Source organism: Epinephelus fuscoguttatus, linkage group LG11 (assembly GCF_011397635.1).
Source record: "Epinephelus fuscoguttatus linkage group LG11, E.fuscoguttatus.final_Chr_v1".
In the NCBI taxonomy this organism is placed as follows: domain Eukaryota; kingdom Metazoa; phylum Chordata; class Actinopteri; order Perciformes; family Serranidae; genus Epinephelus; species Epinephelus fuscoguttatus.
Genome location: NC_064762.1, coordinates 19,724,562 through 19,752,189, shown reverse-complemented (window position 1 = coordinate 19,752,189; position 27,628 = coordinate 19,724,562). Strand labels below are relative to the sequence as shown.

At 42.0% G+C, this 27,628-nt stretch overlaps 2 protein-coding genes across 3 annotated transcripts; both read right to left on the bottom strand.

The window, feature by feature from the left end:
* Window positions 1–9,069: 9,069 nt before the first annotated feature.
* smek1 (SMEK homolog 1, suppressor of mek1 (Dictyostelium)) lies at window positions 9,070–24,416 on the bottom strand. 2 transcript variants are annotated; one of them, XM_049589503.1, is made up of 15 exons: window positions 23,256–24,416; window positions 22,996–23,051; window positions 22,801–22,899; window positions 22,037–22,654; window positions 20,931–21,008; window positions 20,714–20,830; window positions 17,738–17,854; window positions 17,491–17,622; window positions 15,999–16,101; window positions 15,727–15,885; window positions 15,425–15,594; window positions 14,963–15,105; window positions 13,640–13,830; window positions 12,381–12,592; window positions 9,070–10,174 (listed from the first exon to the last, which is right to left on the bottom strand). In XM_049589503.1, the coding sequence occupies exons 1-15, from the start codon at window positions 23,395–23,397 to the stop codon at window positions 10,049–10,051; spliced, it is 2,463 nt and encodes an 820-aa protein (XP_049445460.1). In that variant the 5' UTR covers window positions 23,398–24,416; the 3' UTR covers window positions 9,070–10,048. The 2 variants fall into 2 exon arrangements, with proteins under 2 accessions (XP_049445460.1, XP_049445463.1); XM_049589506.1 differs by having other exon boundaries at window positions 14,963–15,102; window positions 23,256–24,415.
* A 293-nt stretch (window positions 24,417–24,709) lies between these two features.
* erh (ERH mRNA splicing and mitosis factor) lies at window positions 24,710–27,266 on the bottom strand. The gene is made up of 4 exons (XM_049589502.1): window positions 27,128–27,266; window positions 26,590–26,677; window positions 25,573–25,693; window positions 24,710–25,463 (listed from the first exon to the last, which is right to left on the bottom strand). Exons 1-4 carry the CDS (start codon window positions 27,128–27,130, stop codon window positions 25,361–25,363), a joined length of 315 nt encoding a protein of 104 aa, XP_049445459.1. The 5' UTR covers window positions 27,131–27,266; the 3' UTR covers window positions 24,710–25,360.
* Between the last annotated feature and the right edge of the window lie 362 nt (window positions 27,267–27,628).

Here is a 27,628-nt window from a genome sequence, read left to right as displayed (position 1 = left end):
ATGAGCAGGAATAAAAGACACTGAACAGATACATGGCGAGGCACTGACTTGAACCGAAGGAGGGGTTCGGCTTTGACCCGCGGGCCCTCTCGATCTCCTACAGCCTCCCAGCCGCCTGTTGACCACACACGCCGCCTGGCACGGCGCGGACGCCAGCGCCACACGACACAAGAGCTGCCGTCAAAAGCCTCAGACACTCCAGCAGCAGGAGCCATCAGGCACGGCTGTATGGAGGAAGAAAATCAAACAGTTGTGATTATAAACAGGCATTCACTCTGTGGAAACAAAAGTGGACACAAATTGTGAATGTCAAACACCATTTTGAGTGCTACTGTATTTGGGGAAAAGCTCTGTTTGGTTAGTTTTGTGTTACCGGCGAGAACTCGGAGCCTGCCAAGACATTAACATACAGCGAGAGGTTTGATTTGTTAAGTTGAATGTACACAGTAGTATCCTGACCGGGGCGCTGCATGCATGTGTGTGTGTGTGTGTGTGTGACTGGTCCCACATGTTCAACTCCAGCTGAACCATTGGTCCGATTCCCCTGTTTATTGACTGGAAGCTGATACCTTTAAGGGCTTCATTCATGCTACATTACGTGAGGTAAATTCAATAGCCCAGGCATCATGGTTCGCTCATTCACCTTCTTGCCCTGGGTGATTTTTACATGCTGGATGTCTGCGTTTCCCCCTCACAGAAGCAATTCTGTCTCCCAGCGCTCTGCTGCACAGCCTCATTTCAAACAACACCTCCAGCTCAGGCGGCTATACGCGCCCAGAGGGCCGGTCCAGTTGGTTTTATTTTATTCGGTGTGAGTTTTACGCGCTTTTAATAGGCGCTGAAATTTATACGGTTGGGGATTTTATCTGCTGGATCCCGATGTGCGACTCCACGTTATGTAAACTCCTGGAAAGTACGCCGCTTCTAGGAAGAAATCCAAGTGTGCGTGTGTGTGCGAGACTCAGTGTGTGAACCAGCTATCTGCAGCTCACGGTGTGGATTTACTGCGCGCCTCCTGAGTGTACTTCCGACCCATCTCACACACACACACACACACACACACACACACACACATTCGCTCACACACCCCTGGGTGCGGAAGGTGCGCCCTTTATCACTGTGACATTTCCATTTAACACGCAGCCCAAGAGCTCTTACATTCACATCCATGTTTCCTGTGCCCCATGCTGAGGCACAATACCAACCACTTAACATTTAGCGATGGCAGATCAGCCCCAAATTCTTCCACTCCCGACACAGCCATGGGAAAGCTCATTATTTATCTTTGATTTAGAGCGACAAGAGTTATGATGGGACCGCGACCTGCTACCGAGAAACAAAGGAAGCGCAGGCTTACTGCTGGTTTATGGGGAGCATTAAGGAACAGTTGTATCTGCACTGAACTTAAGTGTTGAGCTGCAGTGAATGCAAGTTATGAGCCTGGACATGTGTGCGGAGAGGTTCCCCACATCTCCACAGATAAATCTGAGGGGTCACGAGAGGATTAAAGGGATAATGAAGGTAAAAACACATTTCTGTTGCACAAATTTACATTTGTTTTACAATGTATTCATTTATTTTGTCCAATTTGATGAAATACTGGACACCTTTTCGGCCCCCTAGAAATCCTTCAAGTGTGACAATCTAAGAGGGGAAAACATGGCTGCAAGCAGAACTTTCATTATCCATATTTTTCCTTTCCCGTTGTTTTCCCTTTTTCCCATCACAATGTCACACAGGCAGGAGCATAGGTTTCCATTCAACAATGGTGGAGGACACCTATGAAACAGAGTTTGGTTCCACCGCCAGAAATTTTTGCGCAATTTCCTGCATTCTGGTGAATTTTCATGCACCAAATTGTGCCTTTTCTGCATCAGTTTATGGTGTAATTCTCTTTAATTCAAAATACAAAGTAAAAAATAAAAGTTTACTCAGTGTCAGTTCAGTTGTACCTCTGTGTAACGATATCAGGTTCCAGACTCAGACTGTGATCATGTAGTTTGAATGAAGTTGAACTATTTTACTAATTTCAAGCTAAGATTTTTGTTTAAGGGACTGTTACTTATCAGAGGAAGGGACTGGCTGGGGTATGACTTCATTTTTTATTTTGACCCTTCTCAAAGATAAGAGATGAAGATTAGAGTTCTTTCCCTTTGATGTTTGAAAGTTAAAAGTTGAGGATGAAATCCTGGAATTGAAAAAAGCCTCTTTTTTCCCCACTCTTGTCTTGCATGCTGGTTAGTTGGTGCAAACAGTTTATAAAGTGGTCGTGATGAAATATTGCGATTTTAACCTCAGATACTGTGGTTTATTTTTTTCTGACAGAAGTGTTCGTCACACATTATGTGTTCATGGACTGTCACAAAATTGAAAATCCAGTTATGTTTTCTGTTTTTACTGTTTCTGTCTGTGATGAATGGTGAAATTTTGGCATTTTATAAAAAAAAAAAAAAAAAAAAATCTCGCTTTGCCCGGGGGCCACTTTTGTGAAATGACAGAAGGTCAGGGGCCGGTCGGCACCCTTGCACATGTATGCAGGGGTGTTTAAAGATTTAAGGATATTCAGGGCTTAGTCTGGATGTCTGTCAGGGGATCCACTGGTATCATCCCCTGGTACTTGTTTTGATAAATAGGCTCTATTTTGATGCTTTTTTATTAACTCTGGCACCTGAAGCTGTTTTTACACGGCTGTAGTGTAACTGGCAAACTCCAGTCATTTCAGTGAGGGGAAGGCAGCAGTTGCACAACACAATATTAGCAACTTATAAGGCCAGCCAGTGGCGTGAGGAAGTTATGACGGGCCCCAGTGCACACATGTATTGTCTTGACACAAACAGAGACTTGATATTGGACATCAACATACATATTATCCAGCAATCATCATCTTTACATGGCACCAAGCTAGCCTGCACTTCTGTCAGTAAAGTTCAGTGAAGCACCTGCCCATCATCGCAGCCCTTTACCGTCATGGCATCAGCTATCTTTAAGGACGCTTTGCTTTTTTCGAAATGCTCTTGCAGGTAGGTGGTTGTCAGGGTGTTTGCTGTGCGGCTTAATATAATGGTTTGGGGGCCACACTTGGCCCATGGGTCGCAAGTTGAATATCACTGCCCTAAATCCTACACACTGGACCTTTAAGAGGCAACTCACTTTGAGAGGACACATAAAGCCTTCTCAGTTCAAGACAGTTCAAACAGTCCTGTATAAACGTCCTTAGTTAGGCTTGTTATTTAGCATCCAGCATCATTACTTTCAAACCAAGAGATGTGCCTACTAGTGGTCTGGATCACCAGGAGAACTCATGGGCCTATGGTTCTACACAATAAGATTTAGGATATATTAAATATCATGATGCCAGTTGGGGGCCTTCATGTGACTGAATTTATGTGTCAGACATGAGTTCAGTAACCCACCTAAAAGGAGAGCTCCTGAAACAGTGTGGTGGACTCTACTTTATCTCACCTCTGCCTTAATGTAATCCAGATGTGACGGATGATGGCTTCTCTCCTCTCTTTCATTCACCACGGACGGATGCTGGATGCTGACCCGGGGCGTCCCGGCCGCCCGGGGGTCAGTGTCGGCCCGCCGCCCTCTCTCCACCTCAGGGACGCCGCTGAGCTGCAGCGTTTTACCGCGGTGATTAATCACACGCAGCGGCGGACGTGCTGTGCTCAACACGGCCAATCAGCTCCAGTAAAGCGGGGGAGCTCCGGCGGACACAGAGAGCACTTTGTGCCGGGGAAACACAGGTCATTGTCTGCCGTGACGCCAGGCCCGGTGGGCAGACATGAGGCCGCACTTTGTGCCGGTGTTTTCACAACCTGGGCTAAAGACCGCATGTGCGCCACATTTCCTATTTCACATCCTGTGACTTGGTTACCAGGATTATATGGGATTAAATAATACATCACTGTTTGTCATTTAAGTGCTACTTAAATCAGCTAAAGTCACTTAAACTCAAAAGTTGGCGACCAATTGAATCTAATTGACAGGTAGCTTCTTTCTGGTCTATTGAGTCATTTCTTCCTCCATTTATCTGCTGCAGTTTATCACCACAAGTGGTCTCTACCGCCCCCTACAGACTATCCTACACACAAATCTGATTGTTGCTACTTACAGGATGTCTACAGATATAATTTAGTTACATTTAAGACTTTAGACCTTTTTAATACCACCGTATATGAAATTTAAGTAAAATTAAATACGAGTACAAGTTCCAATACAACCTTGTAAAAGTACTCTATTACAAGTAAAAGTCTTAACATCAGGGCCGCTCATAAGGGGGGGATAGGGGGGAAGCTGTTTGGGCCCATAGACTGTAAAAATAATGGACGTAGCCACCGTGACGTCGCCCATTGGTTTGTGGACAAGTTTGAAGCCTCGCCATCTTGGATTTTTGCCACAAGACATGCAAATATTTGGACAAGAGGGTGGAGCTGTGGAGGAGAGAGGGGTGAATCTGACTGCGGGAGCCAGAGGACACTACACACGGCCACCTACACCAGCAACCTGACTGAACGTTTCGCCCGGCTTTGCCGCACTAAATCGCCGCTTACAACTTTAGAGATGAGTATTAAAGTAATCTTAGTGACATTAACAACTCTTGCTGTGAGGCGACAGTGCTAACCACTATACCACCGTACCCAGGGTGGGGGGTTCAACCCAGGGTGGGGGAGCCCTTCTGTGCAGAGTTTGCATGTTCTCCCTGTGTCAGCATGGGTTTTCTCTGGGTACTCCAGCTTCCTCCCACAGTCCAAAGACATGCAGGTTAATTGGTGACTCTAAATTGTCCGTAGGTGTGAATGTGAGCGTGAATGGTTGTCTGTCTCTATGTGTCAGCCCTGTGATAGTCTGGTGACCTGTCCAGGGTGTACCCCGCCTCTCGCCCAATGTCAGCTGGGATAGGCTCCAATCCCGCCGCAACCCTCAAGAGCATAAGCGGTTACGGAAAATGAATGAATTAACAACTCATAGATGTGTGAATCATGACAACAGCCACAACAGGACATTGGTTTTCTTGAAAGGGGCCACAAGCCAAAAAAGTTAGGAACCACTGGATCAATCATGAACTATTCATTGAGCAGGTCCTCTTCCACAGAGTCCACCATGTTGTTTCTACAGTAGGCCAGAATAGACAAACCAAACACTGGGTGACATTTATTAACATTGCATACATAAATAACAAGGCCTGAAAGAGGCGTACACCACTTCCCATAAAAAAAGTTGTAATGTATAAAAACAGACTTGATGGGAGAAACTTTGACCCATGCTTATTAACATTTTGGAGACAGGAAATTGACGACGCAGATGGTGAGATGTAAATATTTTTTGGCGCGTGCCATTTGTGGCTATTGTTCATACCTACATTTTTAGCATGGATCCTATGCACTGTTTACACATTCATCTAAATAGGGCCGTTTGTATTTTTGCATTTATAGCATAGGTCACCATAGTTCTCCTGCGCACTTGGCACACTGGAGAAGTTTCAGTTGGTTGCAATCTGCAGCCTCACCACTAGATGTCATTAAACCCTACACACTGGCCCCTTAAGAAGGGGCTCCTAAAGCATCTGGACTAAAATACCTTTGGCGGTCTTTAGGTACTGGACATTACAAACTTTGTATACTTTTATCTTTCAAACAGGATGTGGTAAAAATGTACAAAACTAGAAATGTTACTCGCAGACCACAGGAGCAGACTGAGCTCAAGAAAAGCTCAAAAGCTCCAGAACAAGCGAGGAAGTAGACTTTGAGTTAGGATTGTTTTTGTAAACTGCTGTTTCCAGGGTAAACGGTCAAGCTCAAGTAAAAGTCCAAATGGGAAACAACAACGTATATTCAAGTTATTGATTTTGCAAAAGAATATAGCTCACTATTTCTTACGCAACATAAAAATTGATTGTCCCGCCTAGGAACACTTGAAACAAGTGACTGCTGCTTAAAACACTCAGAGCTGTCAGGGTAGAGTCTGAAATATTTGGAGGTGTGTGTGTGTGTGTGTGTGTGTGTGTGTGTGTGTGTGTGTGTGTTGGGGAGGATGGCAGCAGGATAATTTCTAGTTTCAACCTTGCCTCCAATATGCAATTATGGCTGTGTCTGATGAAAACAACACAGTGCAGTATTGTTTGCATCATCACACACTGCTGTATGAGTGTTAGTATCTGCACAGATAGATACTGATGTGATCAATCCAGAGACAGTTGATAACTGGCAGCCTGGACGCTCAGGGAGCCGAGCCAATCAAGAGAGCTGTCAAAGAGGCTTTTCATTGGCCCCAGCAGGAAGCTGGACAGCAGTGACACCGATGGGGACTCTTCAGTCTGGCAGACATACAGGCGGGCAGAGCTGGGTGAGCGCCTTGGCACTGGAAGTGGAGCCGGCATTCTGGTGGAGCAGCGGCTGGCACCAGGAGCAGGCTGGCCTCTCCAGTGGCAAAGAGGGAGATCACACACACACTCTGCCACACTCCTGCTGAGGAGCAAACGGAGGCTGGCGGGGAGGGCCGCTCCTGAAAAGCCGCCGTTGTCTGTTGATGGCTTTCATGTGAATGGGAGCCTTAATAGGCGTTGTGTGACGGCTCTCGCCGCACGCTGGGCGCCGAGTGATCCTCTTCTGTCGGCTTATTTAATTAATAAGCAACGTTTGAAGGCCACAATGCACTTGGAGGGACAACACAGTGACTCCTTGGTGGCCTTGATGCTGTTTGTTTTTGAGGCGTGCTCAAACTCCCACTGAGGTGACCACATAGGCTGGGAGGTGCTGACATCTTTCATAAACTAGATTCACTCCTTTAGTTACAGTACTGAGAGTATGTCGACTCTACCTTTCAGTAATTAGGACCAAAACAATGTAGGTAAAATTAATCAAACTCAAATGACGAAAACTTTCAACAATGATCTAAATGAAGGGCACACTTGTAAGATAACCTTCACATCACCACAGTCTTGGCCTGGGTCTTAACTGGTTTGGAAAACTTTAAACTTATGGTTAAACAGTCAACCTGATCATTATATTTAAGTTTATAGAAATGCAGCATATGCAGTGCCTTTTCTTGAACACTTTATCCTGATGAAAGTAACACGTCTGCCACTTAAATTCCCCACTGATCAAAAGATGCCCTTCAGTCTTTGCTAAAGCAGCGTAGAAAGACTTGTTATATAATAGTACTGTAAGGAAAACACTGAACCAAAGCTATGGGCAATAGAATCAAATGCTCACAGATCATTTTCAGACAGTGTTTACCTGGGCTGTGCTACATGTCACCATCCCAAACACAGTGACTGTACGAATTACTCAACATGACCCGTGAAGACAGGCAACAGCTGGATAATTCTTTTATGGACTTAGGCTGCCACCTGCTGGCTCGTGAAGATATCAGCAACTAAAGAAGTAAATGTAAATGTCTGATTTTCACAATATAAAAATAAATCCTGAAAGTCCAATCATGTTTAAGGTGTTAACAGGTATCAGACACTTATAATTATCCTTAAGAGGTCTTAAAAAGCATTAAATTTAAGTGTTGGACAAATCATCCTTTTCTTAAGTGGTTTCATGCAGTGGTATGCTCCATGTAGGAATATGTTTGTTAGGGTTAGGTTCATCTACATTTTGCCAACAGGAAAGTACAAGTACAAAGTAAAAACACACTTTTGTGTCCAGAGGTAGGTTTAAAGATGTGTGACTCTAGAAATTTGGTCTTTTAAACAGAAGAGCCTGACTCCTTCAGAAAAAAAGAACAAGACTTTTTAAGGACCCGCAGACACACTGGTGTTTGTCTTAGCGCAACAAAACTTGACCACAAAACTTTAACAAAATTAATTTAGTGTTGGATTAGTGTAGTTAAGTGGTCCAATGATATACTGAACAAAAAGTTATACTCAGCACTTTTGTTTTGGCTCCCATTTTTCACAGGTTGAAGTTAAAGATCTGAGATTTCTTTCAGGTATTCCAGAGATACTTCTCAAATTTAGGTCACAAAGTTGTTTAAATACACGTTTTGAGCACCTCTCTTCTCAAGATAATCCATCCATCCACCTGCCAGGTGTGGCATATTAATATGCTGATTAAACAGTTTCATTACTACACAGGTGTTCCTTGGGACGGTCACCATTAAAGGTCACTCTAAAAATGTATAGTATGACCACACAACACAATGCCACAGATGTCCCAAAGTTGGCATGCTTACTGCAGGTATGTGCACCAGAGCTGTTGCCTGTGAATTGTGAATTTGGCAGTACATCCAAGCAGCCTCTCAACCGCACAAGTCGGTTACGATGACAAGCTGCTGTCTGGTCAAATCACCAGTGAGGACAATGAGCATGCAGATTAACTACTCTTTAGACGGTGCAGAAGATCTTGGGTGTCAGACGATCTGGATGTGGCGGTCCTGAGCTGGTGTGGTTACGTGTGGTCCGCAGTTGTGAGGCTGGTTGGATGTACTGCCAAATTCATGTAACGACATTGGAGAGGGCTTATGGTAGTGAAATGAACATCAAGTTCCAGGGTAATGGTTCGACCCTTACATATATATATATATATATATATATATATCTGTGGGATTGTGTTGTGTGATCAAACTGCACATTTTAGAGTGACCTTTGTGACCATCCCAAGGCACACCTGTGGAGGAATGACAGTTTAATCAGCAACTTGATGGATTACCTTAGAAAAGGAGAAGTGCATACTAACACACGATTTGAACAAATCTGTGACCAAAATTTAAGAGACGTATATCTACTGTGTGCATAAAAAAGTCAGAGACCTTTAACTTAAACCGGTGAAGAATGGGAGCAAAAACAAAAGTGTTGCATATAAATGTTTGTTCAATACAGTCTGTGGAACTCAACGTCACTGTCTGTGCTACAAGTGTAAAGTCAAGCTCTTGCGGTGCCCAGGAGACCCAGACTGATCAATAACAGCACAATGCAGCAAGCAAACACTTGAGTTATAAGGACAAAGGGTGATAGGACATCTTACAGCAAAGATCATTTTAATGGTCCCAAATATTCTGAACAACTAAGTGTACACTCATGTAAAAGGAAAAAAAAAAGAAAAGATATGACAAAATTCATCACATCTAGAATTCCACTCAATCTTTAATCAAGACGGGATTACAAATTCTCCAAAAAATCTGCAGTTTCAAAGGGCAAAAAGGGTAAAACTATCTCACCTACTGAGGTCTTTAAAAAACCTGTTCAAGTGTGACTGAAAACGTCCTGAACATTTAAAGGCAGGTCTTTTTTGTTGTCATTTACAAAAAACAGGAGAAAGATTGAGAGACAAATAGAGAACAAAAAGAAAATCATGAAGAAACTGCTGGCTTTTTTTTCTCTTCAGAGAAAGAAACGTCCGCTGAGGAACGACGACACTGATGACATCATCAAACGACAACAAGGACAGCTCTTTGCCACATGCTGCCTCCCGTCTGGTCCTATTTACTAACTTAAAAAAAAAAAAAAAAGAAGGGACGAAAAGCAACAGACAAAGAGAGGGAGAAAGAGCAGAGGAGAAAAATAAGTAGAAAGAAACAAGGAGGAAGGAGAATTCTGAGGAGGGGGGGTGGGGGTGCGAGTGGTGGTTCTGGGTCTGAATTGGCCGACCCGTTTGGGCCACTGTGATGTCCTTCCCTGAGTGGGTGGGGGCGGGGGGCAGTGGGTTATGGTCCGAGCCTGCGAGCTCTCTGGGATTTCAGTCTGTGTGTACATGTGTGTTTGTATGTGGTCTTTTCCTCCAGTTGCTAAATAACCAAACTGTCTCCTACTGTCTGCTGACCATCTACTCAGTGTGATCTTTTCTCCCCCAGCATTCACGCGTCTGTTCCACGTTTCAGACGGGTCTTCACTCCTGGTTTCCTGATTGGCACTTGTATGAAGTGGGCTAGTCTGAGGAGGCTTCGTATCCGTTCACAGTCTGCTCCTCGTTGGACCACCCGCTGACAGCGAGGGGTGGCGCTCATTCATTCAATTTGTTTACAAGTTTGATCATTCCTGTGTTGAGTCTATGCGCTGAAACTGTCCGAGCAGAGCACACGCTGAGACAGTGAAGCTTCTTTAGGAGCTCAGTTTGGACTTCTTCGAAGGTGGTAGAGGGTCCTCTTTACTCTCCCCATCCTCCTCCTCTTCCTCCTCTTCCTCCTCGTCATCGTCGGGATAGTCCACCAGTCCCACTAAACCTCCCTGAAGAAGACAGGAGACACACATTAAAAATCCTGACCAATGAATGAGACTTACTGACAGTTTTATTAATCCTGCTCCTACCCAGTGGGGGTCACGTACATATGTACAGATTATACATTTATTGCAGCCCATCTCAATTTCTACACTGTTTTACAGCCACAACAATAGCAACGGAGTAGGCTACGGCAGGGCCTATGACATCAGAAGCTAGGTTGTGACAACACACATGCAGCATACTGTCATGCAGGCGTACAGAGAAGGCGCATTACAAGATTTTTGAGGCAATGATCAGGAGTAGTGTTCCCAATTTCCTTTGTATTTAAACAATTCTGGGACCTGCAGTTTATTTTTTTGACAGCCCACTCCCACCCGCAGCACAGTTAAAATAGCTCACTCCAACAAGATTTTTATTGGGTCCTGCGGGAATGCAATCCCAAAGCACTCCTCTACTACAGGCCACCTGGTAAACCTTGTTTTGGGCTTGCTAGGCTATAGACAAATCTGGGGATGCACTGCAAGTAAACAAGTCATCATTACTGTGATACCATCACCCTAGTCTAAACGTGTTTAAATGCAAGCTGCCCTGAAGTGTCCAATGTTACTCTTTCAGCTTTCTGTGACATTACATTTCACAACAATGTGAAGGAGTTCAGGAAGAACTTGTGCAGTTCTCAGTTGCTCCAACAGTGGTAACAAACTACAACTTCAGGGGAAAAAAAGGAAAAGAAAAACTGCGTAGTTCTAGGGGCTGCGGTGGCTCCATTGAATAAACTATCTCAACTAATTGTGGTGTTAGTGTGAAACATAACATAAGTCACTGTAACTTGGGCAACCTAGTGACCACAAAGTAAACATTTTTGGTTTGCATCACAAAGAAGAACACGCACAATAGTGTCTGGTGTTTTGGTTTAACCAGTGACTCTCAGCTAAACGCGTTGTGGTTGTGACAGTTGCTGTTGAAAACACAAACAGGACGTTTAGGTGTCCTCATAATTTTCTTTTGCTTTAATCAATTTTCATCCGTTGTTGTCTACATCAGTAGTTCTCAAACTCTTTTCAGTAATGTACTCATTTGAGATATTTTTTCAGCCATGTGCCCTCTGACCGGCACAAACCACTTCTGGTAGGAAAAAATGCCTTTATCAGTGTGTGATTTACTGAAAAATACACTTTAACAAACAAAAAAACATGCAAATGTTACATTTCAAATGTTTAGAATCCATCACAAAATTCATGGCAAACCAATTCTTTGACATCGTGCAATAACACTAAGCCGACAGTGTAGCTGCATTGAACTGTGTCTTTATAGAAAACACAATTTTGTGAGAAAAAAGGGCTTGGACTTCAATGTGGTTTATTAGCATAGATGTACAATTTTTTATTGAACTTATTACAGTATAATTATTTTAAGGATTACGTGTGACTGAAGTTTTTTAAATGAACATAAAAAGAAAATCTTAGGTACCCCCTGCTGTACTCAAAAGTACTTAGAGGGGTACCCACATCCCCATTTGAGAAACACTGATCTACACTCACCATATTTCAAAGTTACTAAAAGCAACCATGGACACATTCGGCTGAAAGTCACCAGCTAACTGTCACTATCAGCAGGCAGCACATAAAACACATAAATGGGTCACCAATTTCGTCTCTACTACCTGCAAATTTAGGAGATGGGTAACTATAATAAACAGTGTTCTTTCGTGCCTTTTCAATCTATCAATTCTGGGAAAAATTTCAACATCCAAAACACCAAACTCAACAAACTGTCCCAAATTGTATCAAGGGATTTTGTCTCATCTCCAGACTTGTTAGTGTTGTTTCCTTTCCTCTTTTTGTATGGTAATGTAAACTTTGTTAAACACTTTTTAAAACTTGACTTGTAAATCACATGGATTTGTTCATGTGCTGTTCTTAGTCTCCCTCCCTCCACTCCCTCCTGTCTAAATAAAGCTAACAAGTACAAAATCTGTACAGTCCAACTGCATGCTGGTGGCGATGACCATTCTTTGTAATCCACAACAAGGATGGTGGGAGTTGTGTGAAAACTGACAGTCTAAGTGTGAAGATTCATAGTTAAAGCTCAATTTTCAACAAATTCTTTTTTACTTTTAGTTTGATGCAGAATAGACATAGTGCAAAATCATTTTCAGCTTTGTTCTTAAACTTTGTCCCACATCTTAATCATTAGCATGCTGACAGGTACCTTTGTGGTTACAGTTGTGGTGGAGGGTGAACTCCGTGCCCCTGAGCCCGGAGAACCTGGCGATCCTGGAGAACCTGGGTTCAATGAGGCAGATGAAGGAGGGCTGGACAGGCTGGTCTTAGTGGAGCCGGAGAAGGAGAGCTTGAAGCTGGGGTTCTGCCTGCCTGATAGGCTCGACTTCCCCAGGACTTCTTTGTCTTCTGTGTCTTTCACTAAGGAGAGGTGGATAAGAAATGGTCATTCTCCCCCAATTTCAGTGTTCATACCATTATATAGGTGAACAAATTTTATCTTCTATAACCACAACATGCTTTAACAAAGAAACATTTCCCTTATTATAGAAATATACTGTGGGTTTCACCCAAAAAGTGACTGTTCTACTAATCACTATTTTGAACAGACCCAACCTGTATGTTAAACAACAGCAGCTACAGTTTTCCGTAATGAATCTCTAAAATGCAGACTAACAACTTTAAGTGCCTGGACTTATGTAGGTAAACAGGGCAGGTAGATTTACTGATCAGCAAAATGTAATGACAATATGCACTGAGGATTTATCATGAATGCATAAAACACAGCGCTAAAACTGTGATGTTTCACAAAGTATCTGGTATATAAAATGTACAAAGTTAATCTAACAAAATGGCATTTAGACTAATTGCAGATTTCAACAAAATCTGCCAGCAACCTGGCACATTGACGCAATTTAATGACGTTGTTATGGTTACAAATCTGCTTTTTTGCCTGTGAAATGTACCCAGTTTGATTTTATATAACTTTGGCTTTATTCACATCCTCATTACTTTGTTTGGTTTCCCTCACCAGGGAATGCAAAAGTACAAGGGTTTTCCCGATAGCAACTCCTCCTCAGTCGTTCTCTAGAGGCTCCATGCAGAATATACGGCCACAACCCTCCATCGAATTGCAAAAAAAAGCAACTGAGTGAAGAATCTCACATTGAGTCATTTTGAAAGGGGAGACTTTTACACATACTTCCTTTAAAAAAAAATGGTGCGAAGTTTCAATTATAGTAATAAAATTTAAATTTAATTCCTTTAAGTTTCATTCTGACTGGTAGTAATAATAATTCTGCAATATTGTGATCCCTGAAACCATGATATTTTGAGATGGTTATCATAAACCTTAAATCGTTGCAACCCTACTTCACCCATATATAACATCATAAAAGTGCATATCATTTCTTCCAAACTGCACACTTCCACCCAAAAGTGTGGAAAACCCTGTGTTTCCGTACTTACATTTCTTTCTCTCCATGAACTTGCTTATTGGTTCCATGAGGTCTTCCTCACTCTTCATCTTATCAGAGGGAGAAACCACGGCCTTGCCATCCTCGAGGTCATCCTCATCTGTGTTGAACCACATCTCCTCTTCATCCTCCAGCGTGCGTGCGTCACGACGGAAGCGGTGGTTCCTCAGGATGGAACGCATGCTGGAGGGGATTATGCACCGCTTAGTCGTCAAAAACTAAAATATACATACTTTCATAACGTCTGTGTTTCTTCAACTAGCTTTCCCCCGAAAGAGCATTCTGCTCTTAATGGGGGTGACAACTCTTAACTCATACTGCTTCATTTGGTAATGTCCAATTAATTCTGTTAGCAAGTCTCAGGAAGCAAATATGACCACTGGGGCCATCTGTTAGCTCTACATTTAGCAATTTTTATGAACAATTATCTGGCACAGTGCTTTCATTTTAAGGTGCCGTTTCCTGCTGTAGAGTGAGTGACTAACTGACAGCTACTTGACAGAGACAGCAAACTAGCTTGACGACATGGCTGACCACAAGTTTGACACTGAATGTGGACCTTGATCTAATGGCTATGGAGAAATCTAGACCCCGTGGCTGGATCAGTTGGGAACTACTGTTATTACACAGTTTAAAGGAGGAGATGCTTCGAAGAGTACATGTTATCTACACACACGTATGGACAAACCATTCATTCAGTCTGCTCTCACTGTTGTCTTACATGACGTGACTAAACAGAGGTTTGATATAGTGCGGCAGTTTGTGTTTCAACTGTAAACCACAAGCATATGAAGGGTTAAAACTCTTGCTCTGGTATGACAAAGGGCGACACAATAAGCATGAACTACTCCTGAGTGACTGCAGTGTGCAGTAGTTAATTAACAACACACACAAAAAAAAAATCACAGGAAATCACAGTAAAGTATGCTGAGTTTAAGTTGCAGCAAAATAAATGACGTGCTCTGCGCAGTTTCACTTTCTGATTTGACTGTCTGTCCTTTAGTCAGAGTCAGAGATAAGTAAGTGGTACATTGTGCAATCTCAGCAAGTCACAACACAAAGCACAAACAGGAGATAAAAAACTATTTTAAAGAAAAAGGCACTGGCAGAAAACACCTGACTCCAAAAAGCACATAATGCACACAACAAACAATATATTGCTTATTTTAACAGCTTATCAGTGCGAGTTATCTGACTGTAATGTCACACTGACATTGTTCTCTTGATTTAGTGTGAGACACACTCACAGGCAAAGGATTGCATCACTCATTTAATAGTTGTAGTAGCAGTAGTAATGCAGTCTTGCTTTTCTCACCTATCCAGTTTGGGGTTGTCTTGCCTCTCTCGTTGCTGCTCATACCGCAGCTTCAGGCCCTTGAACGTCTGAACGTAGTCGACATCCTCCAGAGCTTTCCAGTAGTTTTCTACTATATGAGCTGTGAGAGACTTCACGTCCTCCTAGGGGCAATGGGAGGAGAGAGAAAGAGGAAAGTACAGAAAGAGTAGTAGGGGACAATGAGGGAAAGAGTTTGGAAAGGTGGGATGAGTAGTTGAGGGTTTGGGACAGAGGCAGAGCAGAGGAGAAGTGTGAAGAAAATGACCGGAGAGAGAAAAAGAGAGGAGAGAACACACCAAACGAGTTAAAATTGAACTGATGAAATGTTGTATGTGCAAGTTTTCACTTCAAATTTGATCCAGAAAGTGAAACCTTTCAGATCAACTCATAATTTCTAAGCAATGTAAACATGATCAGATGAATATCAAAATAAATACTCACCACACGGACATACTCGAACATCTCAATGATGGCTGAGTTCATGAGATTGTAGCGTGAGCCGTTGTTGAGGAAGGCCTTGATGACAGGCTCGAAGAGAAAGTTTCTCATGATGTAGCGATTGTAGAATTCATCCTTCAGACCGATGATCCTCCGCATGAAGCGTAGGGCACCTGGGCACAGACAGATAAACATGAATTCTGTGCTCAAAAAATAATTCATATTCAAACTTGGCTTAAGTTTCATGTTGCAAAGCGTCAAGAGTTGGCAGGCGCTAGGAATTTAAGTGATTATATGCCACTCACATAGTGCCAGGAAGGCGTGCTGAGAGGCAGTGAGCACCAGTACCCTCCTGAGAATGTCCTTGTTGATGATGTAGTTCTTTATGTGATAGGTGTGGTGCTCAACGCAGAATGTCAGCAGCTCCAGGATCAAGGCCAGCAACTGGGATGTTTGGAAATCATCTAGGTAGAAGTAGTAAGGTGGTAAGTGACATAAAATACTCATGGCATTGATCTCACAGTTTTATTTTCAAAACCAACACACATGTACACACACACTCGCAGGTGTGCAATACCTTTGCTAGGTTTTTCCTCTGTGGTGTTGGCCAGTAGTGGAGCTGAGAGGACGTGCATACAGTGCTTGTAGAAGAAGCTCAGGAACTCTGTCTTCTCTGTTTTCTGGAAGGGGAAAAAACACAGAGTATATTTTTTTTGTACTGAGTAACACAACTTTGATATACTACGATGACATGTTTTACAATGTGCTACCCTTTAAAACAACAGTAAGCTCTGGCCCCACCTGCCACCAACTTTTTCAGTGACTGGAGAGTAACTTCTCAGTAACACTAGGAGGAAAATCCAGCTATCCAGTACAGACATTTCATTTTTTCTGCTATAACTATTGTATCTGTGCTCTGCTCTAACAGCTTATATCCACATATGGATCACGTTTTTGGGTTTTGCATGTACAGAAATGAATGAGGTACTTCCATATTAAGAACACCTCCTCTCTTTGCTCCCTTAAAATAACCTCAACATTGCAGTGCTGCCTAATGGCTCTTTAATGCTCAATATAAGACACATATACGGACACGGACGGAGCCTTCTGTTCATAGTCTACAGGTTTTCTGTAAGCTTATGGATATGGATAAAACAGAGTAATACCACCGGCAATCATGGGGGCAGTGTAGCATATTTCAAGGGAGATATGACTGTAGGACACGACGTAGACAAAAAAATGGCAGGACAGACTGAAACAGAATCATAGTGAATGGTAAATGGACTGCACTTTAACACTACATGTCACATTCACCCATTCACACACATGCACAGTCACACATTGGTGGCCGAGGCTTCCATACACGGTGCCACCTGCTACTCAGTATCCATTCACACACACTCACCACTCATACACTGATTGAACAGCCATTGGGAGCAATTTGGGGTTCAATATCTTGCCCGAGGATACGTCAACATGCGGACTGTAGGAGCTGAGAATTGGACTGCCAATCTTCCGATTAGTGGACAACTCGATCTACCTCTTTTTACTAAGACCACAGTCATGGTGAAAAGAGGTCTCCATCCATGTGTTGCGATGCATTTAATGGCCACACAGTCCACCGCCTTCTATAATGCTGCCTCCTTTAAAATCACGACGTCCTCCACTGTTGCATGTTTGTTGTTGTCAGAAACCTCTGACGCCACTTTTGGCTTTATCTATGCCACCATAAGGACATATGGAGGTATGTGGGCAGCAACGGTCACGTCTGTAATGGATGTATCTGTTTTCATAAATAAAGGGAGTAGTAATGAGCATAAAGGTGGCCAAAGAGTGGTGAACTCAGTCTGTATTGTTACTCTTGCATCTTTTATAAGGAAACTGAAGGACCATGAAGGTGTTTTTCTTTGATTCAGTTTGACTTAACTGATTTGAGCAAGCAATGCCTCTACTCCTCACAACAACAACATCAACAACAACATTCAAAAGTACCACTCAACAAGCTTGATCTACGTATCAAGTTTTTGTCAGTACAAACTGTCATGTTTAGGAGTAGCACACAAACTCACATTTGCAGTAGCCAGCATGTTCTCAGGGTCCACCAGAGTCCGTAGCAGGCCCATCAGCTGCACCGCTCCACCTAGCTCTGGGTCTGTATCACAGATCATGTGTTCTATGATCAGGTTGATCAGGAGGATGTCCTGGGAGGCCAATGGATAATCATTAGGAACACAATACTTGTTTATACCTTCCCGAGTAGTGAAATGAAGAGTATTGTTCTGTGATATTTCTGATTGACTTTGCTCATATACTTACATCATCATTCTGCTGAGACTCCTGCATGACGAACTCTCGTACCATGGAGGGGTTGTACTCCACCAGATAAGAGAAGATATCTGTGGCTGCCCCACGCACCTGAACATCATCCATTCCCTGTTTGATGGGCATAAATTAGATTTGTCAGTGGAATAACAATTTCCTCTTAAGGATCAATAAACTCAAATACAGCTTAAATACAACATGAAAACAAATGGACCCCAACTGCATTTAAATTCACCTACACTGACTAGTTTTCCTTTCTTCCTGGTTTACTCATAAAGGTGTGTGTGCTGACAGACGGAACGGAGGACGCGACGATCACTCTCACAGATGTCTGTATGTGTCAGAGAGTACATATGCTACATGTGACATAAGGACAATCATGTGTCACATGTAACACATGTTCCTCTACATATGAGCATGTGTTTGTGATCGGCCTACTGCTTGATGCTTTAATCTACTTTAATTGTTCAGACATTTTTTCCTCCCAAGTGCTAGTGTTGTGCATTCCAAGGTTAAATTCTTCACAAAACCGAATAAAAACAGACAGTGGTTCACACTGGAAGGTACAAAAACAAGACCATAACGGACTGCATGCTCAGCGGCTGGCTAGGAGCAGAAAAACCTGCTAGTTCATTCTGTCTAAGAACAAAGTCTGTCCTCTTGTAACAGATCCATTATTCTTTCTCAGTTTTCTGCAGTCACTGGTGTGTTGGTAAAGTTACTGCTCCAACCATCAACAAAAAAAATCTGGTGACTGGAAATGTGAAAACAAAAACTGTTCACTTGAACATGACAGAAAAGGAGGTGTGAGGGCCAGTTTCTGAGTAAACACGCTAACCATAACAGTTGCGAGGAACTTGCAGTGTTTGGGTGTTCTGATAAATCGTTGGTTTGTGTTTTGAGAGGTCCTAAACTCAGTTCTTTGAGTCAAAACTGAATCAGCTGTAAATCAAGTCAGCCCTCTGTGTGTTCACCAGGTGACACAAACTGTCCACATGACAAATCAGAGAGATCTCTACTGATCCATGACCTGATCGCCGTACTAATTAGTAAATCACCCTTGAATTAATTAAAAAAAATACATGAGCATTCCCTTCTTTGAGGATGTGAACTCCCTATCGCCACACACGCTACCACTACACACACCACAGTCTATTTATAGACACTTTTACAGCCGAAGTCATCAAAAATATGTGCGTGCATATTGGCAACGTACACAGCATTTTGCAGCAGCCATCCAGGCACATTAGCAAGCTTTAAACATTAAATTAAAACTGTTTTGAGTATCAAAGTCTTTGCTTGTTGCATGTTCGACTCTCAGAATCAGTATTCGAACAGCAGACTCACGTTATACAGATATACTTGATCACAACCATTTCAGAGCAACAGTGTGTGGTGTTTAACGAGTGATCAAATTAACTGGCGACTCAGTCAAATGCATTATTGCTGCTCATAGCACTGGCAGCTGTTGAAAACATGAACAGAACATGTAGCTGTCCTTGTAAAAACCTTCAATTTTACCTTAAATAATTCTAAATAAATACACATCTGTGTTTCTTATCTACGCCAACCATTTGCGCAAGTTACAACAAGCGACCACAGATGCATTTGGCTGAAAGTCACCAGTTAACAGAGAGACACATTAGATCAAAACACCGGCGTCTACGGCTGCAAGTTATAAAACAAGTTGACTACCACTGGACGGAGGACACGATCAAAAATTCTCACCTTACAGTAAAACAGAAGCAGAATTATTGGTTACATAATTATATCATCAAGCTCTGAACTATGCCAGTTTGCAAACCAATAATGTAGGTAATGTTACAAGGCTGTGTTAGGACGTAGATTCCTGGTTTAACTATAATCCAAGCCTCATACATAATGATCTTGTGTCATGTCTTTTGCTGGGGAGGATTTCTGATTTCAAGACACAAAACTCTCGGTCTATTTAATGTTCTGTACATGAACACAGATAAAGTAGCCGTATGCATCTAGTGACTTGTATTATGCTTGGTTTCACATTTGGTTTCATCTGACTTCTGGAAGTTGTTCATCATTTGTCAAAGTCCCTTGCATAGCTTGACAAGCTATTGCACTCCGCCATACTTTTATTGCCAAACTGCATGCGCACATTTATTGTCATTTATTGTGTAAGAGCCGACTTCAGATAGTACTCTCTGGACAGATAATACAACCACATATTATTAAATGCACCAATTCAGTAAACATCCAAGACGACTTGGAGGGGGGGATTCAGCTTTGATAAAATTCAAAACCAGTAGATGCTCCTTTCTACGCTTTCATCTTCGGGACTAAATAATAAGATGACAACCTGCAGCAAGTGTATGTGTGCTGTACTATGTGTATTCAATGTCTGGCAAGCCTCAAGGTTCAGACAAAACTAATATTTGGTTTGTTTAATTGCACTACAATTTAATTTGCTTGTTCAAGAAAAAAAATTTTTAAACTTCGCCATGACTTTTAAAGGACCCATAATAGTTTTTTCTTGCCCTATTTGCCCAGAGTTTTTCAAACATCAGATTCAAACTCTATTCAAACAGAATTTCAACTAGTTAGCATACATGAAGGGAGAGACGGAACACAGGGTGAAAATGAAGAAACATACGTGACTGTTAACAAACATCACACAGACGCACGTTTGTGTGATGTTTGTTAACAGCTTCAGACAATAAATTGCCTTTATGATACATTATGTGGAGGGGGATCCACAGACTGCAACAATTTTATTACACACAACTAAATTTCATGACTTTCCCAAAACTTCCAATGATTTTTTAGTAATTCCATGACCGTGGGAACCCTGTGTTTTGCTTCATATTTTTCTGCTAGTGGGAAGTCACTTCATTCAACTTTTAATTTAGGGCTATACTGAATAATCTGAAGCTATAAAACTGTGTAAACTTGCCCTATGGACTTGATTCTGATTTACGCTGAGGTTGCTGCACTCACCAGTATGACCTCTAGTGCAGGTAGAATGCCCATGTTTGACAATGTCTTGAAGAAGGCGTCTCTGTTTTGAGGTTGTAACGTTTGTGAGAATGCACAGAATTCTTTTAGGAAGTTCACCTATAAAGAAGAAACAAAGAAGGGCTCAATGAAACAAAGGACAAGGAGAAAAATGAGGGCAATATTTGATAAATAATCTATGAGAAAAGGTCTGGCATACCAGTTCGTGTCTTTTGTCATCGTCTGTGGCCTCGTCTGTTAGCTGTGCAAAGAGGTCTGTCAGGAACTTCTCATCGTCCTGACGTTAAGAAGAAGGGGAGATGAAAGGGCGTGAGTATCAAAGAGAGGGTGAACAAGTAAGGATATGGAAAAATCACACTTGACCCAGATTATCCAGGGCCGATTGTGCACTCCACTTTATCTATCATAGCAAAGTTGCTGTTAGTTTGCAATGGTGTGAGTCAGATACAAATAACCAGGAAACAAACATGACAACCATCGTATTTACCAGTGACTGATTTTGAAGTTATCATATGACAATGTTTTTATTCCTCTGTCAGCACAATTTTATTCTAAATATAACAATTGCAGATTGCACTAAAAAATCTATGGCATGCAAAAATGTCTTCAAAAACTAACACATAAAATTTTGGTGGATTCTCCTGAAGGGTTATGCACATAAGATTGACATAAGATTGTTTAAACCAACAGCTCGGTTCTGTTTAATTAAATCTGCAATCCAGTATATAAAGTGCTTGTTTAGATAAATAAAACACTGTTCATATGTAAAAACTGTCTCAGGGTAAGCGAGGAAGGAAAGGCTCATATCAGTAGTGTTTGACTCCAGAACTCCACATATCACAGTGTACCACAGTCAACAGCGGGCCAGTTTCAGTTTTCCTCTAGCGCAGCATAACTGATTTACACAACACTTCCCCATCTCTATGGAGACAGCCATACATAAACACTGCTGAGTTGACAGAGTACAAAAACAAAGGTCACATGACCATAAAAGACTAGCAGACAAACTCAGACTGGGTAAAGCACAATCAGCCAAAAATAAAACCTTTGTACTATCCTACAATTACTGTAATTTCCAGTCCTCACTGCATAAACACTATTTTTAAAAGTATTCTCTTATGTGTGCCTTTTGATGTTATGGCAGGACTGTATTTCTAAACCTTGTACAACATATATATTTTTATCTTTTGCTTCTGCAAAGAGAAAACATTTTTAAAGTGAAAAGGTGGTGTACACACGTCTTTTGAAAACAATAAAGAATACCTTTCGCCAGCAGACCTTTAAATACATGTCTGCCTTTCTCACCTGAAGCATGCCCACAATCTCCACCTTGTTGAAGAAGATGAAGGAGTGCAGGGTGGACAGCATGTTTTCCTCAAAAACAGAGGGCGTGGGCAGCACCATGTCCTGAATATACTGCACCCGATACGTCTGGTGTATTTTCTGACGCAGTTCAGGATCAGAGATGGGGATCACTTCCTTAAAGCGGGCTGTCTTTGTTAGAAACTCCCGATGCCGCCGTGGCTGTGGGAGTGCTGGATCAAACTCCAAACAACCAATGACGTCCATTATGCACTCCTCGGAGAACATAACCTCAAAGAGTGCAGTACGATTGAGCAGGAAGATGCCTTTAATTATTTCATACAGGTGGTGCAGTCCCTCTCTGTTCTCCAAATCCTCACACACACGGAAGAGTTCCAGGAGTTTGCGAATGTAGCCCTCATTCTCCACAGCCAGTGCCAGTTTCTCACGCCGCAGAGGAGACGGGAGTGAGGAGGCCACCAGCTCAGCCAGGTCTTCCAAGCGGTTCAGTTCACATGGCGGTAACTCCAGACCTGGCGACGACATGTCGTCAAAGCGTTCCTCCTCGGACTCGTCCACCACATCCTGGGTAATGTCCACAGACGGGTCTTTTCCCTGCACCTAAACAATGACACAAACATATGATTGATGTAGGATGTGACTAGCTACAGAAACTATAGCCAGGAACACCCAAACACACTCAACATCAAACGCATACACAGATGGAGCAGACAAACACACACCCACACACAGAAAAGTGCAGCTACCTGGCATATTTTCTCCCAGATTTCATCACAGCCAGCCTTCTCCTGGAAGCTGAGTGCCAGATCATAATTTTCAGCCTCGGACCATACTATCAATGTGTCCTTTCCAAAAGAAAAACAAAGCCAACTTACAATCAGCACAGAGAAATTAAAAAAAATACATATTCAAGAGTGTAGTGCACCATGCTATGTACTGACCTGTTGTTTCTGGTAGGCTGTGTTTGGGTTGATTTTGGACTCCAACAGTAGGGAACCTGTCAGGAAACGAGGTCCATAAGTGTTTTTAAAATGACTGTCATGCTACACACAAGCAATGGTTACATGCATGGTTACAGCTGGTTAAAATAAGTGTGTGTGAGGTATTGTTTACATATAGTAATACTTGAGCACCTACAATACACTGCAAGTCATCTCTAAGTTGGTATATGTCATTCCTCCTGCCATAGCTGGTTACTCACCATCACTCTCTGCCCGCACCAGTAGAGACGTGCCTTTCAAACGGTCCACATAGCCTGAGGAGACGTGTCCGGTCCCACGGTCATCCCACTGTCTGTCCTCATTGAGGGTATAGACTTTGACTCGTCGACGAGTGTCCGTCATCCTGGCAGGTAGTTGTAACCAGTTCCCCCTTCCGGACCTTCTTGGCTTTTACAGGACTTCACCTAGTAACGCCACAACTTCAATTCACTTTTATTCTCCACCTGATCACTTCTACAATGCAGCACTAACTTATCTAGTGTCAGGGGTCAACCAGGCTAACACGTCTTTGAAGGAGCTTAAAAGCGGAACACCTGGACGAGTACCCAGGAAGATTCCCCTTATCGATTATGCAGTTACAACTACAATATCTGAGTTTTTTAACAAGCTGCCTCAAAACTTATCTCGCCAGTGTTGTAGGCAAAGCGCCACACAAAATCAGCTTACAGACCATTGTAGCAAGCTAACAATTTACAGTGTGGAGGGCAATGACTTTAGCTAACGTGTTAATCGACAAAACAAGGGCTGACAATACATTGGGAAGCCCCAGCATACAACTGAGAAAGGAGTATTCAGAATAAGCATCAATGTTACGATCTCTGCCCCTCAAAACAATCTGCCTGCTTATTAGTACAGTTTGTACGTTTGCGGGCAACGTTAGCCAGTTGCGTTAGCTAGAAAACCTAACGAGTTAACTCGCTAGCTAGTACGCTAACTGCCTACGCTCCACATATTCAATGTTAAAGTCGTTGAAGAGAAATGACCAGAGCTGTGAGTCGATAACATTATTTCAAACGTGCGGACCGCAGACACCGTGTTTACCCCGGACCAATGTTTCCAATTGTATCTCAATAATACGACAGCTAGCTAGCGTTAGCTGCTATTTCTTCCCCAAGTGTTCCGCCATGTTCTGGCTCGGGGCCGCGGAGAGACCACTCTCTCCTTACTGGTATTCATGCATCCCAAAAATTATGCAAACCAACAAACTGCAGTCGTGTAGTCACTCCAAGGTTACGCTTTACATTATAGTGCTATTTGCCATTCATTCCCGACGTCTTGCTCAGATAATTGCTAACTGTCCCCCCGTGAGTATTCAGCCATCTTGGGTCCCTTCAGAGTCAGTACGGGGTTTCCAGCACAGCAACAACAGGGCAGCCCGCCACATTTAAAGAGACAGTAACATGCACAGAAACTCAATTTCTGATGGTCATCAGCACAAATGGGCTCCAGCAACATCCAACATCATTCTGCCATTTACCTTTCATTTCATTTACCATCAAGCCACTCTACACCATATTTAACTGGTAGAATAACCGTTTGACAAATACATGGATCCAAATGTAGATCCTTGTAAACCAGCAGTTTCAATACTGAGACTGAATAAACAGGAAAATCTAGTCCTCACGACACTTGTATATTCAAGAGTGGAGACCAGTCAGAAAACAACTGTTTATTTTGTTTAAATCACAGAAAACAGAAACGGGGGTAGCTGAAATCAGATTCTATGTAAAACAAAATAATTACAAAAAAGAGCATTTCACATCACGATAGGATATAGTAACAACAATAACAATAATCGATGAAAAATGATGGGTTAGACTGCAGACATTTATCTCATTCAAAAATAAAGCACCTGCATTCAAACATCCACAGCACGTTCAAATCCAACTGCAGTGGAGGTATATAAAAAATGTCATGTAACGTTTAGGGAAACCGAGAGCACACAACTAAAAATTTGACCCCCCGTCCCAAAAAAAAAAAAAGTCAAACCCGTGCAGCATTCCTCCAGATCCCTCCCCATCAGTAAGTTAGTCCTTGTAGCGTGACTCTGATCTTAATGTAACAAATTACAAACACAGGTATGCTGCCGAGCATGAACCCCATTTCTATATAAATCCCCAAACATCTGATTTTCTCCAGTTTTCAAACCCCCTCCTTTCCCCATGTACACTATAGTATGTAAACCCTTTCCTCGCCAAACTGACATTGTTGTCCTCGTACACAGATCTTCAAGACACTGTGGAAATGTAGTGCAGCATAAATTCCTTCAAAATGTGTGTAGCGGGACAACTCCTCACTGGTGCCTTTACTTTGATGCTTGCTGAGCCTGACGCCGCAGCAGGACATATATCTTCTCCTTGATCCAGTCTTTGTTGTATGGTTGGTATGTTTGAGTGTCAGCTCTGTACCTGTATAAAAATGTAAATGATACTATTACTGGAAGCAATCAACACATTCAATGCAAGGGCGATCACATGATTCAAATCGACAGGTATTTACCAGCCGACTCATACTTACACAAGACAGCTCAGATCTGCCAAGTCGTCAATAAAGTCAAACAACTGACTTATGTCATACGTGATAGAGGGGCTGTTTGGATTCATCCTCTTAAGATGCTCTTCATACATTTTGCATACACCTGGAAGAGAGGCACGGGACATGAGTAAAAGCAAAAACATTTCTAAAAGTGTGCACGAAAAGAAAACAGCTAAATTGCACAGATGACAAACTTAATTTAGACCAGTGGTTCCCAACTGGTGGGTCACTGTCTAAAAATGGGTCACGGGTCCATTCTGAATGGATCGCAAGTGACTCACATACATGTCAAGGCTGTAAAAAAAACCCTTTAATTTGACGTACGATGAATTTCCAGCATAGAGTTTTTATTTTGAGATGCCGTTTCCTACTAGAGAGTGAGTGAATAACGGACAGCTACTTAACAGAGACAGCAAACTAGCTCAACGACATGGCCAAATGCAAGTATGATGCTGAACGTGTTAAACTGTATGGAGCTTAAACTATTGACACAGGAGAAATCTGGACCCCGTGGCTGGACTAGTTGGGAACCATTAATTTAGACTATATCACAGCATTCACAACAATGTATGAGCATTCACTGCAAAGACTGTAAAATAAATAACACTTCACTAAAAGGGGAGCAAGAAAGGAATATCAAAGGATTAATAAAAAGTCTACTGTACATTCACCACACATACACATAAAATAAATCTAAGAACAAATGAGCTGATTATTTTTATATACGCCTCAGGCAGATTGTAACCTGTAAATAGTCTTAAATAATGTTTTATGCTAAAGATATTAAATGAGCCTACCCTCCAAACAATAACTGGGAGCCATCACTATGCTTAAAGCCAAATTCAGTTATTTCAGTGGCTTCATTGAAGGATATAGGTAAAATAAAAATGTACTAATGCTAATAACAGAATAAAGGTTTTGACTACACTCAATACACCAAAACTAAAGACAAAATGTGATTTATTAGTCAAAATTATTAAGAAACAGCTGCAGACTCACCTTCCATACATTCATTCACTGACTCATAGTCAGCATATGTGCGGCCTTCAGGTCTCTTGGTCGGCTGGACAAGCAAAATTGTGTGCGACTGTAAAGATGATTAATATTGTTAAATACAAACAACAATGCCAGCTCGTTATTTTACACCACACCCCCTGAATTACTGATGCACAGTTTCATGTTTTGCCCTGATACAGAAAGCATTACGAGTAGCGTTACCTTCTCCCTGAGGCGTTCAAACAGATGGTTATTTAGCAACAGCTCACTAACTGTAACGCTAGCATAAAAGCTAATCTTCAAAAAAACGTCCCGTATAAATTACTTTAATAATATTTACGATAACAAACGAAGAAGAGCTGACTAAAAATTACAACTAGGACACAGTAGCAACAGATAAGTAGGTCAAAATACACCTTTGACAACGTACTGTACACGTTAGCCTCTTAGCTTGTTAGCTTAGCTACGACGGATTAACAGGAGCTAATACAGCAAACACACCGTGTCTTTCCGCTTGAACCGTCAAACTAAAAGCTCTTACCATGTTTGTGGTGACTGCAGACCCTGTCTATCTACTGGGAATGCGAAGCTGCGAAAAAACGATATTTATTGCTACTTAATTCCCCTTGCGGTGCAGCTAGCCGTTTGAGGGAAAATATTTGGAGGATGTGAATAAAGCCTCTTCCGGTTGTAAAGTGAGGTGCCTTCAAAATAAAGTTTTGGTTTCAAAATAAAAGTCTGGCCTTAAAAATACAGACTTAAATCTTACTTGTAATGTATAGAAACATTTTGTCTGCGGTTGAAAAAAATGATATGCTTGTACTTAAATAAAAGAGGCAATCCCATAGAAGTCTTTTATTAAGATCTTACCTAAATTGATTATCAGAAATAAAAAAGTAAAAGAACATGTTATGTACCGTAATGGCTTCTGTCAGTTTTATATTGCAACATGTATTATTATTACCATATTATGATTGACTTTATGATGACATACTATGGCAAGTCCTTTTGACATTTAATCGAACCACACTCCTATCTGTAA

Excerpts from the sequence above, each read along its gene's own strand:
- smek1 (XM_049589503.1), bottom strand. The coding sequence starts at position 23,397 with ATGACGGACACTCGTCGACGAGTCAAAGTCTATACCCTCAATGAGGAC. Across the intron at positions 23,052-23,255 it reads GGTGCGGGCAGAGAGTGATG|GTTCCCTACTGTTGGAGTCC; the intron begins GTGAGTAACCAG and ends GTTTCCTGACAG. Across the intron at positions 10,175-12,380 it reads CCACAACTGTAACCACAAAG|GGAGGTTTAGTGGGACTGGT; the intron begins GTACCTGTCAGC and ends TGTCTTCTTCAG.
- erh (XM_049589502.1), bottom strand. Across the intron at positions 25,694-26,589 it reads AGTGAATGAATGTATGGAAG|GTGTATGCAAAATGTATGAA; the intron begins GTGAGTCTGCAG and ends CCTCTCTTCCAG. Across the intron at positions 25,464-25,572 it reads GCAGATCTGAGCTGTCTTGT|GTACAGAGCTGACACTCAAA; the intron begins GTAAGTATGAGT and ends ATTTTTATACAG.